Genomic DNA, 14,760 nt, shown 5'->3' with positions numbered 1-14,760 from the left:
GGGGAACGATGAAATAGATGTGAGGAGTGCTGGGAAAACAAAACCAGGCCATCCAGGCAGGGACGGGGAACAAGGCTGAGGCTGGTGGCTGCTGGCTCTGAGATGAGGCCCTTTACCAGCTCTGTGTACTGGCAGACAGCATCAGCTGGTCGGGTGTCAGGAGTCCTGCTGCCTCCTCCCCCCCTCGTCCCCCCCCCCCCCCGCGGACCCATCCATCCACCTGCTGCTCCACCGTGCAATGATCCCTGGTCCCCTGGGTGGCTGAAGTGTGTGGGAGGAAGCAAAGGAGGTGAAAGGCGCATGGCTTGCCAGGGTTCTCAAGTCCGCAGCACTCTGCGTCCTCAGCATCCTCCTCCCAGGCCCTCCCCCTCCCACTGTGTGCGGATGGTATGCTCCGGTAAGCCTGGCCCGGCTGCAGTGGATGTTGCTAGAATCCACGCGAGGAAGGAAGAGACGCAGGCAGGCTGCGGTGACCCAAGCGGCCACCCCTACTTCAGGGACCCCTTCCTTGAGAGACGACACCATGACCCAGGGAAAGGTAGGGGCATGTCCCCCACCGCCTGCACCATCCTCAGCCCTCTGGACCCCTGCCTCCCTGCCATTCTGGGGAAGCTTTCTGGACCACTTTAAGCATCCTCTCCTGGCTCCAGTGCAACGGTCCTTGTGGTCTTTGCTGATGCCAGAGGACCAAACAGCCCATTTCAAAGAATGGGCCTAGGACTCTTCCCAACCCCAAGGTTTTCATGGCCACTCTTGTCTCCCACTGCTTGTTTGCTGTAGCATCACAAACCCTTCACAGGTGCCCTAGGCCCTGTTAGGAGCCAGACTGGGGGAGGGATGAAGGAAGGAAAGAGGAGAGAAGGGGAGAGGGGAGAGAGGGGAGAGGGGAGAGAGGGGAGAGGGGAGAGGGGAGAGGAGAGAGAGAGAGAGAGAGAGAGAGAGAGAGAGAGAGAGAGAGAGTTCTGTTGGGGGCCAGGGTGAGCCTTGAGGGGCAATGCCTGTGTGTGCTGGACCGACCCATCCACTTTAGGGTCACCTTTCGCCCCCTCTGATGCCACCTCCCATCTCCCTTCATTATTTCACTCTGGATATCAGTATACATCCCCTATGGTTGGGAGTTACTATGGCAACCCTGCAGCAGGATGCTTTGATTTTTGTTTTTGTTTTGGCCAGACATAGGGACTAGATGGAATAAAAACATGTCCTCCCCCTCCCCCCCACACAGGCACGCACTTGTGCACACACACACACATACACACACAATGCACATATACACATGCATACACACACATCCATCAGTTTTAGGTCTGAATTTCAGGGGAGGGGCTGGGCAGAGACTGGGGTAGTGCAGGAGGCTTATGTAACATCAACAGCTTGTGGAATTATACAACCACTAGGGCCTAGGGTGAAGGGGGAGGGTCCTCCAGCCTTCTGTTTAGAGGTGCTAAGGATTAGTCAGGGAACACAGGTGAAGGCCCTCCCCTACACCCCATTTTCCCCTCTGATATATGGTATATCTCCCTGGACCCTCAGAGCCTCCTGTGATCAAGCTCCTCAAAGGCCTCAAATGATGTTATTGGATGATACTGCTTCCTGCCATTGGCCAGATGTCACTTGGGAATGCCTTATGTGAGAGGCGGTGGGGCCCCAGAGGTTCTGGGGGCTGAGTGGAAGGGTAGAGGCTAAGGCGGCTTCCTTAGATGTGCCCCCTTCAGTCTATACAATGAAGGGAGTCAGGGAGCCCGGGCTCCAGATCCCATTTCCAGGAGGCAGGAGACACTGAGTTGAGCGTTAGGAAGGGAGCCTCCCTTTCCACTCCCACCCCACTCTACCAGTGAGGAGCCAGCTCCTCTCTCTGCTCTGGTGGCACAGATGCCTCCGTCCCTCAGCCCCTTGCTCCCAGCACCCCTCAGGATATTTTAGGAGCTGGGGTGCTACTAGCCTCCTGGAGTCCAGTGGGCCATAGAGGGACTGAAATCAGGGGCCTCCTCGGTTGTCTCTCTGCAGGGACCACCCATCTATCTACCTCAGTCGTCCACGAGGGGCCTCTGCAGCCAGATAGAAGTGGTGCTTTCTGAGGCCAGGCCTCTCGTGGGTTTCTCTGTCTTTACACCCTGTTCCAGTGTTTCCCTCCCTGACTCGCACCCATCATCACCTCACCAAGCTACCATGCTCATTGTGGGTAGGGGGCACATCTGAATGTAAGTGGACTGAAGTTCCTAGTCTGCCCTGAGCCGAGATCCCCCTGGGTCTGGGTTCCTTGTCTCATGGGAAGGAAGATTATAAAGCAGATAGATGTCTTCCTCGGCCCCTCCAGCGAGGACCACAGTCTGTTGTTCTGGCTGGGGAAGGCTGTTTCTTCAGAATCTGCTCTCCCTCTACCCAGCAGGCTCTCCCCATCCCACCCTCCAGTATTTCTAGTGCAGCAGAAAGCAACCTGTCCCCATGGACAGAGCCCAAGCACTGTGGCCCTAGGTGCCACCCATGGCACGTGGGACTTTGGATGTCTCTTTCTGTCTGATTCTGGGTTTCCTCATTTTAAAATTGGCTGAATAGCTGGACATGGTGGCACCCAGCTTCAGTCCCAGCACTTCGGGAGTGGAGGCAGGTGGATCTCTGTGAGTTCGAGGCCAGCCTGGTTTACAGACTGAGTTCCAGGACAGCCAGGGCTATATAGGGAGAACCTGTCTCAAAAACAAACAACATCAAAATAATGATGGTGTAAAGTAAAATTGGTTGATACAGTGAGCAAGTTGGGAAGACGATGAAAGGGAGAACATTCTGCTCAATAATAGGTCTCGGATGGGTCAGCACATTCCCCGGAGCACAGGGCAACTGTAGGACCATAGAGGCCCAATTGCCTTTCCCAGGTAGCCCTATGGCCTCCATGGCTTCCTGTCTTGTCTGTCTTCTCCTTGGCTGGCTCCGCCCCTCCTGAGCTCGGTTCTGTGGGCTCTGAACCTGGAGGTGGGTCTCCTCTGTCCCACTCCCTAGCACAGGTAAGGGCACAGGGGCAGGTTCCAGGAATCCAGGGGCTGTCCCTAGTAAGCACACCACCTGTGTGGTCTCTTTCTGCCTTCACAGCTCTCTGTGGCTAACAAGGCCCCCGGGACTGAGGGGCAGCAGCAGACAAATGTCGAGAAGAAGGAGCCTGCAGTGCCCTCGGCGCCGCCCTCCTACGAGGAAGCCACCTCTGGAGATGGGCTGAAGGCAGGGCCCTTCCCCCCGGCCCCCACGGCTGTACCTCTCCATCCAAGCTGGGCCTATGTGGACCCCAGTAAGTCTCTCAGCAACCAGAGGCTGGAGGGAGTGCTGGGTGCTGGGTAGGAAGGAGGAAGTTGCCCAGCCCCCGCCTGTATGGTGTAGTTGTGCAGAACACTGTTGTCGGAGGCTTCAGAGGGCTCTTCAGAGTCGGGCCAAAGAGAACTCTAGAAGGGAAGAGGAGAGATGTCTAGGTGGGGTGCTCTCAGCTAGAGAAAGGGAGCTCTGCAAATCACTGAGCCAACTGGAGGAGCAGGAGAAGGGACGGAAGCCAAGTTCTCCTCTAAGAAGGTCCTCGTAGAAGGGAGGACATGGACCCAGGATTGGGAGAGACCAGAGAGGTCAGGGAGGTAATGAAAGGCCATGCCTGGGCAGGGACCTTGGCTGGGCCGGTGCCCAGAGTGGGTACAGCGTTAATATTGCAACTGGTCTGAAAACTCAGTGGGGCCTCTGTAAGGCCTAGGGTTATCAGAGATTAAGGGGTGGGGGCTCCCCTCCCAACTGCTGTCATTGTCTCCCTGCCCTTTCTCCAGGTTTTGCAGGGGGCAGGCACAGTGTGGGGTAGGTGTGTGGGAACTAGCTAGCCCACATGGCTGACCAGACATAAGTCACCAACATCTTCACCAACACTGACAGTTCCGGGCTCCCAGCAGTAGCACCTTGGCTGTCTGGCTGAGCAGCCTGCAAAGATTCTGTCACTGGCTGTGAGGAGGGACCCCTAAGTCCTCAGCCCCAGGCTGGTGAGATGACTCAGCAGGTAAATGCACCTTGCCACAAAAAACTGACCACCTGAGTTCCATCCCAGGATTCCGGGGGGAAAGGGGGGAGGAGAGAACTGACTCCTAAAAGTTGACCTCTGACCCCAACATGTGCTTCAAAGCATGAGTGCACCCAAATTATAAGCACATGCACACGTGTGTGCATACACGGTCACACACGTACTTGCATCTAATAATAAGTAACTTTTTTTTTTTTTGAGCTGAGGATCAAACCCAGGGCCTTGTGCTTGCTAGGCAAACGCTCTACCACTGAGCTAAATCCCCAACCCAAGTAACATTTTTTTAAATTTCATTTTTCAGAACTTTCAGGGTTTGTCTGCCTCTACTGCCCCTCCCCCCACTGTGACACTCCCACTGCCTGCAAAGTTCTAGAAGGGATCTGAGGACAGTGCCCCTGGCAGAGCCTCTGCTCACAGAGCCCCTGCTCATAAGGAGCAAGTGGCCACCATGGCCCGTATCTCCTCCAAACACACCCCTCGGTCCAGAGCTCAGCCGCCGCACTCCAAAGTGACATACTGGAAGGTCAATGAAGGTGGGGAGTCCCCTTCCCTCTCATTCTCCTGCCCTGGTTGCTGGGATGGTCCCTTTATTTAAGGAAAATCCTCTAAGGGGCTCTGGTAAAAGAGAGGGCCGTGGGTCAACAGGTGACAGACATTTCCTAGCGTCACCCGGGAAATGTCAGATCTGAGCTCATTCCAGGAGATGCAGAATCTGTCCATGGCTCTGCCTCCCTGAGCTCACTGTCACTGGATGCCTGCCACAGAAGAGAGCTGGGTAGCTCCCCGCCCTACCTACCGGGCTCTCGAGACTTCTGAAGTCTTTCTCTCCAGTTCCACCGTCAAATACCCGCTTTGACCCACCTCTGCCCACCCCACACCTATCTTCCTGGTCACTTCTTCTGCCTGCCCTGATCTCAGGAATAAGCTGTCTCCTGTCCTCTTCCTGTACAACAGCTGGGCTCCGGGGAACCAAGCTCCTCCATATAAATGTCCTTTCCTCTTGTGTCACTGTCCCCTCCCTGGACACTCCAGCTCCTGTGACCAAGAATCAGCAAGGGACAGCTAGTCCTCCAGGCTGAGCCATCTCACTAGCATAGGGCTGAGGACTTAGGGGTTCTTCCTCACAGCCAGTGGTGAAGTTTTTGCAGGCTGCTCAACCAGACAGCCAAGGTGCTACTGTTGGGATCCCGGAACTGTCAGTGTTGGTGAAGAGATTGGTGGCTTATGTCTGGCCAGCCTGTCAGGGAAGATTTCCTATATCCATGCAGAGCTCTGAAGAGTGTCTTGAGTTAGCGTGTGAGGAGGCAGAGCAATGGACGTCCCTCAGAAAGCACTGAGTGGACAGGGTCCAGGGCAAGAAGGCAGGCAAGTGAGCAGCTATTAGTCAGGCTAAGAAAGTGGGAGGATTGTTCACAGTGACACGTGGCTGGAGGACTCCACGTACCCTGGCATTGTTAAAGGAACTTAAACTTGCCTGGTGTGGTGGGATGTCAGCACTCAGGAGACAGAAATGGGAGAATTAGAAGTTCAAGGTCATCCTCAGCCACATAGTGAGTTCAAGACCAACCTGGTCTACTTGAGACGTTGTCTCAAAAAAAAAAAAACAAAAAACAAAAAAAAACAAAAAAACCCAACTTGAGCAATGAGCAAGAGAAGCGCCACTGAAGAGCTCTAACACGGCAGTGACGTGGTCATCTTTGAGAGACCAAGGCAGAGGCTGTTGCTGGGGGAAAGGGAGATAGCCAGACCTGACGGGGACAGCAGAGGGGACAAAAGTAGCTACATCCCAGGCTGGAGAATGTCCCTAAAGAGCAGCACAGGGCAAAGACGGTGCAGTCCCCACCAGGCACAGAACATGCAGATTTTCCATTTCACCTAACTTGGTCCCTGTGAAGTGAGCCTGTTTGTCCCCACCGAAAGAGACTCGGAGAAGGTCAATGATGTGCCTGGGTCACACAGCTTGTCCCGAGGATTGCCAGATCCACCTATGGGTCTGTTTGGCTATGGGGTCTTTACTCCAGACCCGGCTCCCACTCACTGAACTTGGCCTCATTTCCCTCCAGGAGGCCCCCACTGGCCCTGGTGTGCAGTTGAGCACCAGCAGGCCCAGCTACCCCCTCCCCCAGCCTTTGACTCCAACCCGTGGGCCTCAGAGCAGCCAGAGTCGGGATCTTTGGCCCTCAGACACTGGCCAGGAGGACCGACTGTCCCTGGTTGATTCACAGGATCTGGAGTGTCCAGGGAGGGGAATGTGGACACAAGAGGGAAGGGGTCATTTGTATGGCAGAGCTTGGTTCCCCAGAGCCCAGCCATCATGGAGGGAGAGAACAGGAGACAGCTCATCCCTGGGGTCAGAGAAGAGAGAACAAGGAGTGATCCGAAGACAGCTGTGGGGTGGGCAGTGTGGGGGCCGCAGGGGGTATTTAACAGTGGGGTTGGAGAGAAGGACTTCAGTAGCCTTGAGAGCCAGATTGCCATGAGCTGGGCTGGCAGGCTCTCCCACAGCCTCTCCCACCTACGCAGGTAGCAGCTCCAGCTACGAAGCCGGATTCCCCACAGGAAACCATGATCTCTACACCACCTTCAGCTGGGATGACCAGAAAGTTCGCCGGCTCTTCATCAGAAAGGTGACTGCCTCTTGAACGCTCTGGACTGGGGAGAAGCGGGTGAAGGATTTGGGGCCCTGTGCTGGACTCCTGGAAGGACCTTGACCCAGCCTCTGTCTGCAGGGGGCCACCTTTCCCTTTCTCCTCCCATCCCACCCAGCTCATGCTCCTCCTGGCATGTGCTTCTGAGGTTTCACCCAGGGCCCTTGCTCCACGGCCCCTGGGCTCTGTGGGCTGCTCCACCTGAGGGTCTGGCACCTTTATTGTCTCCCTGCTTGTCTGAATGCACCCAGTGACCCCTATGAAGGAGGGCGAAAAGTGTCCAATAGGTAGGTCTAGATGAGTTCCTGGGAACTGGGGTCTCTCAGAGCCTTGCCGGAGCTCAGGGTTCCCCAAACTGATCATCCGTCCCTCCCTCCCTCAGGTCTATACCATCCTGTTGGTCCAGTTGCTGGTGACCTTGGCTGTTGTTACTCTCTTTACCTTCTGGTGAGTTGGTGATGTGAACTGATACCTTCCAGGAAGACTATGGTCAGGCTCAGGGCAGGGCACTCCACCAAACCTCTCTTGGGGTGCCCACCAGGATAGATGAGGGGTAGTGGATACCCTCATGCTGGGGAAGAATGTTTGGTGTACCCCATGTGAGAAATCCCCCCAAATAGTGTCCAGCGGGCTCTCCAGGCCATGGGTATCTGTGAGGTGTCACGTGGCTCTGCTCCCCACTCACCCAGCCAGGCCCCCCTAGGTCCCAGCCTGGCCATCCAGAGTCCAGTCTTTCCTCCTTTCTCTGAGTCCACGTGGGGCAGGTACAGACATTGAACATAAACAGACCTGAGGCCGCCTCTGACTCTGCTTGCCTTTTTCTACAGTGACGTTGTTAAGGACTACATTCAGGCCAACCCAGGCTGGTACTGGGCATCCTAGTGAGTATGCCCCATCCCAGACCCCTGCCTAGAAATGGATCCAAACCACAACCTTCCCACACCCCAGGGGGAGGACCTCAAAGACCCAGAGCATGGCCAGGGGCAACTTTTGAGTTGTTCAGATCTGAGAGGATAATTAGAGGTGTGGGGTGACAGCCCTATACAGGTTGGCAAGGGCCTTGGCTGGAGAGAGCTGGTGCCTTGACCCTGTGAGGGAAGGGGCTGGAACACTTTGACCTTCTCTAATGATAATGTTGCTTCTCTTATTAACATTGTTATTAATGCTTATGAAATTATTAATCATAAGAGCTACCACTTAAAGAGTGCCTCATTAAGGGCTGGGCATTGTTTCGTGTGCTTGGTGTATGGTATTGCATTTGATTCTCAAATCTACTGGATATGATTACCTCAGAAAACCTTAAGGCTCAGAGAGGTTGGGTAATTTGCCCAAGGTCACACAGCTAGTCAGTGATGGAGCTGGGTTCAAGTTAAGTCTTGTGCTCCTAATCCCTCTGCCTGGCAGTCTCCCTTTCTCCCCTCGAGCCACTGGCTTCTACTAGTCCTGTGCTCTTTAAGGAGCATGGCGGGCAACTTGCAAGAGGAGGCTGGAGGTTTAGGTGACTCAGACCCTCCTTCCTGGTAACTAAGGAATAACTTTGGATACTTCCAGACTAGAACCATCCTAGACTCAGAAAATTGCTCTCTCCCTGGTCCCCGTTGGCATCCAGTATGAGCCAGCCCTGTACTGGGGCTACTGGGCAGGCGGCCTCTGCCTGTAGGGGAAGGTTGTGCCTGGTATGATGTATGCAAAGGAGCTTGCATAGGAGTTGTCAGAGGTGGGGGGAGGGGAATCACAGGGTGGACCGGGCTGTAAGAGAGGATGGGAGTGAGAATACTGAGGAGTGATCCCCACATGAGGGGCTAGATTGACAGAGTGACGGAAGGCCATCTCAGAGCCCTGGGGCCCCTGTGGGCCAAGCATCAAGACAGAGCATGGCAGAGAAGTGTGCTCACTGACTGGCCCAGCCTGTTCTTCCATAGGCACCAAGGGCAGAGCTGAGCTCAGCCCAAGGCCCTCTGAGCCACCAGAGCCTAGAGTGGTCTTAAAGTTGGGCTTAGAATTGGCTCAGGTGGACCATAGACTAACAGTAAGGAAACTTCCCAGGATTCCAGAGGTGAAGACATCTATGCACAGAGCCTTTCCTAGGGCACAGGGCAGAGGGACAGTCAGCATCCCAAGAGGGAGGGCTGAGTCCTGAGGAGTTGGGAGGCACCGTGTGTACAGCTAATGAGGCCCCAGGGACTGCCACCTTGGCCAGCCCACACTACAGGTTGGCATGGCTCCCAGCACGTCAGCGCCATCTGGTAGGACTCAGGCCCTCCCCTGAGACCTTGGAATTGGTGTCCTGAACCCCTCTTCTATGACAAACTTTGTGACTCCACGTCCTGAGTGTGTAGTGGCGGGAACATTGCGCTCTGCTGAGGGGGCAGTGTGGGGAAGGAGTGAGCGTCTGGCCTTGGTACAGTTCAAGTGGAAAGCAGTGGTGCTCTGAGGTGGGAGCAGGTGGAGAGAGGTGAGGTGTGGCGTGGACTGTGCTCTCCCGGGACACGATAAAGGCTGCTGTTCCTGAGAGTTCCACCACCAGTATGTCTCCGCTTCCTGCAGGAGGCCTACCTGAGGATCTACCCTCCCTGTCCTGCCCCTTCACCCTGTCAGGTCTCCCCTCACCTCCGGTGTATCGAATGCTCTCTGAGGGCTCCCCTGCTTGTTGCTTCCTGTCGGAAGAGCATTCAGGACAGTGAGAATAAAAACAGATCTATTCTATGCACGAGGCGTCGCGCCGAGTGTTTCGAGTCTACTTTTCAACCATCCTTTTAGTGACCCCGCTAAGCAGGTGCTGTTATAGTCTCCATTTCACAGATGAGGAAACTGAGACAGAGAAGCTGCTTCCTGAGCATCGGAGCCAGGTAGAACGCTGGAGCTGCTTGATGACCACACTCTTGCCCGCTGCGGTCTGCTGGCCCTAGCCCTGAGTGTGAGTCAGCTGGGGAAGGCCAGTGGGTTTGGTCCCTGGCCTTCACCCTAGTCTCAGTTCCCATCCTGACACTAAACAGACTGTCCCAGGCCCTGGGGCTGAGGCTTCGACATGAAACCAGACTGTTCTTGCTCACCCAGCCCCCACCCCCTTCTGCCTCAACAGCTCTGGCTTTCTCAAGGTCCCTGGTGTCTCTCTCTCTCCTCTGGGTTCTTGCCTTATTGTCTGATTGCTCCCACTGAGCGTGGCATCGTGGCAGAGTAGAAGGAGGGGAGAAGAGGAGACGTGTGAGGCGAGGGCTGGGATGGGGGTGGCTCTGGGAAGCTGTCAGTCAGCCAGCTTCTAAGAACAGTAAGCAGCTCCCATCCACGAGTCCAGCCCGGTGCCAAGCTCGTGCCTAGTGCTTGGGCTGTGCCCTCCCACCAGGTCTCCCGGAGCTGGTGAGCCGTCTTCCTGTTCTGCCAAGCAAGGGACTGGGACCATGGCTATCAAATCCTTGTCCGCAGCCACAGACTCGTAGCAAGCATGAGGCAGGACTTCCGGTACCAGACTCCAAAGCTGTGCCATGGTCTTGGAACCCTGAGTCTCTCTGCCCTTCCTTTTTATGCCCCTCTTAAGGGTTGGAGATCACAGAGGAAAGGGCCAGAGGCCCTCAGGCAGCTTCCAGTCCTGACAGTAACAAGAGACACACAGCCCAGAGTTCTGTTATTGTCATAGTTGTTGAAGTGACCGAACAGTGAGGAGATGGTACTTTTCACCAGGGATGGGAGGCAGGGTTCTGCTGTCCCACATGAGCAGGGTGGGCACAGCTCCGGCACCTGGCATCCAATTGCAGCGGAGCCTCCAGGCTGCAAGCTCGCATTCCTGCACCGTCTGTTGTGTTATTGTTTTCGTTTGGCTTTATCCATTTCATCCAGAAATATTTGAAGAGTGCCTCCTGGGTGTCAGGCTCCAGGTTAGATGGTAGGAAAAAGAAGTAAGTCGCAAGCTGGCCTCCAGGGGCTCCAGGGGAGCAGGGGCCCTGTGAGCTGAGCTGGCCAAGGCAGGGCTGCAGATCGCAGCCAGGCCTGTGTCTATGCTCCAGAGAAGCCAGGTAGAAGAGGGGGTCTCCATCCTGTCAGCGGAGTGGCGGGCATGCTTTAAGGGTGCAGAACAGGTTGTGATGGAGAGGGAGGATGAGGTATGGTGACAGCAGAGACGAGGAGCCGGTGGCGGGTGGTGCAGGCACTGCCAACTCTCCTGGGAAAATATGTGATCTGATCGGCCTGTGGTGTGGAGGGTAGAAAAGAGGCTGAAGGCAGGAAGGCTACAGTCCCGGCCAGAGAGAGAAGAGAAAGAGGTGTCCCAACTTCAAAGGGAGGTGTTGGCGATGGAGGGAAGAGTGAGGTCTGTGTGGGAAGGTGAGCAGATGCAGGTGATTAACTGGGCGTGGTGGGGTGAGCGCCAAGAATGATGCTGAGGCCTCTGGCAGGGTGACTTGACAGTTGCATGGAGTTCTCAGCAGTGGGGGTTCGGGAGCAGAGAGGACAGCAGAGCTCAGCCCCATGCCCTTGAGTCTGATGCCTTTCTGAAAAGCTACCGTTGACCGGAACATCTATTTGGCTGCCCAGTCTAGTGCTGAGCAGGGAAAATGAACACCCATTGTAAAGGGTGGGTTCACCCTTCTGGTGAGCAAGCCTCCATAGGGAGAGTGGGACCGAGGAAGAAGAGTCCACCTTGAAGACATCAGCTCCTTTAGAGGCTCCTAAGGGAGACTGGGGTGGAGTGGCCAGGAAGGGAGGAGGGGACCCGAACATGTGTCATTGTGGAACCAGTAGCAGTGACCAGACATTGAGGAGTCGGCTAATGTAAAGACCGAAGAGTGACAGCTGAACCCAACAAGGTCACCCTGAAGTGACCAAGCCAGCTCTGGTGACGTGGGGCTGAGGCCAGGTTGCTGGGCGGGTTGAAGCGATGGAGAAGAGGTACTGTGAGCAGAGAACACAAAGGGGGCAGTCACTGGAGCTAGGGAGGACGCTGAGTGGAGATGAGGCAAGGCCAAGGAGGTAGACGTGGGAGAAGAGGTGACCCCCCCCCAACTGAGGGGAGTGTTAAAGTAAGCCATCACTGGGCTTTTGAGGGCCTGGGACCCAAAACCCAGGTTGAGGGGGATTGGCCTGGAAAGGGATGAGGGACAGGTAATCTGGTAGCGCCACGTGAGGCATTCAGATGATGGGCCACACCTCATTATCTCAGATCTTTCTGGAACATAACAGAGTGAGGCAGGCTGGGAGGTTTGGGGAAGGAGGAGGCTGTTTGGAATTGCTCTTACGGAGGGCGGGTAAGATGCTGAAGAGATGGGGAAAGAAAGCCACAGGGCCGTGCTGAAGGCCTGCTGAGGGTGGAGGCCACGCATTGGTAGGCGAGCCGTCTTGGGAGCTTATTCTCCATCTACCATCGCCCGGTCTTTGCCCCTCGCTTTCCAGAAACCTCTCAGCCAGCAACCACCCCCGAGCCACTTCCCACTGGACATGGCTACCTGATCCAGAAATCGATTGCACTTCCTGCTCTGCCAGGTGTTGGCAGGCCTGTCCGGGCCGAGCCCACAGCCTGGTAAGGCAGAACAATAAAAAGGCAGCTGAAGGATGGCTGTAGGGAGCTGAAAGGAGGCAGTGTGTAGCCGAGGCTGGCACGGGCTAGCTACCGGCTACTGGAGCATCTAGTCCTTCGGCACCAGGACAGCTTTGTGACCTCGGACAAGTCGCCTGACCTCTTCTGTAAAGGAGACATAGTCCATAAAGGAAGAAGGATCATGTCAGTATTCATTAAACACTGTCAAAACAAACAAACATCAAGTCCAGTTTCCCTGGCCTATGCCTAAGTTCCAGGCCAGTCAGAGGTACATAGGGAGATCTCGTCTCAAAAACTATAAGTAGTAAATAAGAATCTGCCCGGCACACAAAACATATTCTACGGTAGCCTTTAGTTTGCTTTAGACTTATCTACTGTTTTTGATGCAGGGTCTCACATGGAGTAGGCTGGCTTCAGGCTCCATAAGTAGATCAGGATAACCCTGAATCCCTGATCCTCTCGCCTGTACCTCCTGTGCCAGGATTGCATCACCATACGACGATACCTGGCATGAGCTTTTTTCTTTTTTAATGCATGCAAATGGGTGTGCACATGTGTGCCCATGGATTGGTGTGGGTGTGCACATGTGTGCCCAACATGGATTGGTGTGGGTGTGCATGTGCACATGTGCACATGGAGGCTGAAAGGCACTTCTGGGTGTCGTCCTGAGGAAAGCCATCCGACTCCTTCGAAACTGTCTCACCCACGAGGCTAGACTGGCTGGCTATGGAGCTGAGCCCTGGAAACCTCCTCTCCTTGCCTCTCCAAGTGCGGGCCAGCCACCATGCCCAGCATTTATTTTCACCTGGGTTCTAGGGACTCAAGGCAGGTGTTCACACTTGCTGGCCACTCACATTTCCCACTGAGCTAACTCTTCAGCCCCTGTGTATGACTCAGGTCCTGGGGGATGAACTTTCCAAGATTTCCTAGCCAGGTGAGGTGATGCAAGTCTGCAGTATCAGGACACAAAGGGCTAAAAGTAGGAGGATCACAGAGAGAGTTCAAGGCTAGCCTGGACTACCCAGGGAGACTGCCTCAGGAAACACACAAACAGCAAACGTCTCTGAGGCCACTTGTGTTGAGTGGTGAGAAACGGAAGGCCATAGCTAATATGATGGAAGTAGGCTTGCCCCACCCAACTACCAATGTCTCTGGGGAGTTAGGCTACCATCCTACCCACCGCCCAGTCCTAGGATGGCCATGCCCTTTCCCTCTGCTCTTGCCACCCTGCCTGGTGCAGTTTGGGTAGGGAGGCAGAGTAGGAGCAACTGGACTAGGTAGAGGGCCTCAGGAGAGACCCTCCGATTTGCTCACCTGGCTCTCTTTCTCACAGTGCCGTGTTCTTTGCAACTTACCTGACTCTGGCTTGCTGCTCTGGACCCAGGTATGATCATGACTTGGGTGGGCTACTTGTGGAACGTTCATAGGACCTTAAAAATCTGCTCTGAGCCCTTAAAAATCTGCCAGGGGGCTGTGCAACCCTGAAAGGGCCTCATCCGTCTCTGAACTGCAGTCAGATGGGCCAGCCCCTCTGCCCTGCACTTTGTGCCTCTGAGGCAGATGGGCCCGTGTGGGCATCAGAGGGTTTAGAAGGAAGAGGTCCCACAGTGCGCAGAGGGCCCCCGCAGGCTTGAGCGGCCTCTGAGGCCTGTGGCTTGCCTTGCAGGAGACACTTCCCTTGGAACCTGATTCTGCTGGCTATCTTTGTAAGTGACTGGGGCGAGCTGGGGACAGATGCTGAGTGGGAACGGAGGAAGAGCAAAGACGGCATGGAGTGGGAAGGCCGGAGAGTCTAGACTGGGGGTGTCAATGTGAGGTTCCTGGTGGGACAGAAGTGTGGAACTCCTCCTCTTCTACCAGAACATTCCACCCTCCCTTTCTGAATGGGATGAAGCCATTTGTGTGCCCAGTCTCTTGTCCTGGGGAGATGTGGGGGACTTCCAGCCAGAATTAGTGGGGGTTCTCACGGGAAGAACTAGGCTGCCTAAGAGCTCTCCTGAGCTGCCCGCAAGCTGGCCAGGGAACCTGAGAGTGCCCGGCGGAGCCCCCAAGTCCACATGCGGCAGCATCCCTTCACCCTGCTTTTCTTTCAGACCCTGTCCATGGCCTATCTCACTGGGATGCTGTCCAGGTAAATGGGACGGGGTGTCCTAGGCAGGCATGCAGCCAGGGTCTGGCCATACCTGAAAAGAACACTACCCCATAAATCTCATCTTTCCGGGTAGCCATTGGATGGGGGAAGGACTCAGGCAGACAGGCTGCTTTGGCCTAGAGTCGCCGCCTCCTTAGGCACGACATTGCCAGTGTCTCCAAGACCCGAGCAGGTGGGTGGGGTTGGGATAAAGGATGGTGGAGAGGAAGATGATGCTACCCACACTGTGGCATTTAAAGCCCCTGACGGTGTAAACTGCCCTCAGACACCAACACAAATGCACCCCACTCTGCCTGTTCTAGACCCTTTGCCCCATTAGTGAGTGTTCAAGGACAGAGAAGCCTGAGAAAGTTGAGAGTGGAAGGTCCTGGGAAGGGACAGGTTGGGACCACGG

At 55.3% G+C, this 14,760-nt stretch overlaps 1 protein-coding gene across 1 annotated transcript in view; it reads left to right on the top strand.

Annotated features, from left to right (window-relative positions):
* Window positions 1–294: 294 nt before the first annotated feature.
* Faim2 (Fas apoptotic inhibitory molecule 2) overlaps window positions 295–14,760 on the top strand; it is a 32,557-nt gene continuing 18,091 nt past the window's right edge. The window contains exons 1-8 of the mRNA XM_036207905.1: window positions 295–538; window positions 3,085–3,277; window positions 6,563–6,666; window positions 7,070–7,134; window positions 7,515–7,568; window positions 13,548–13,598; window positions 13,881–13,920; window positions 14,308–14,345. Of these exons, the coding sequence (XP_036063798.1) occupies window positions 422–538; window positions 3,085–3,277; window positions 6,563–6,666; window positions 7,070–7,134; window positions 7,515–7,568; window positions 13,548–13,598; window positions 13,881–13,920; window positions 14,308–14,345 (662 nt within the window). The 5' untranslated portion in view covers window positions 295–421. The remainder of the gene's footprint in view (window positions 539–3,084; window positions 3,278–6,562; window positions 6,667–7,069; window positions 7,135–7,514; window positions 7,569–13,547; window positions 13,599–13,880; window positions 13,921–14,307; window positions 14,346–14,760) is intronic.

Source organism: Onychomys torridus, chromosome 16 (genome assembly GCF_903995425.1).
Source record: "Onychomys torridus chromosome 16, mOncTor1.1, whole genome shotgun sequence".
Taxonomy (NCBI): domain Eukaryota; kingdom Metazoa; phylum Chordata; class Mammalia; order Rodentia; family Cricetidae; genus Onychomys; species Onychomys torridus.
This window is presented reverse-complemented; position numbering and strand designations above follow the sequence as displayed.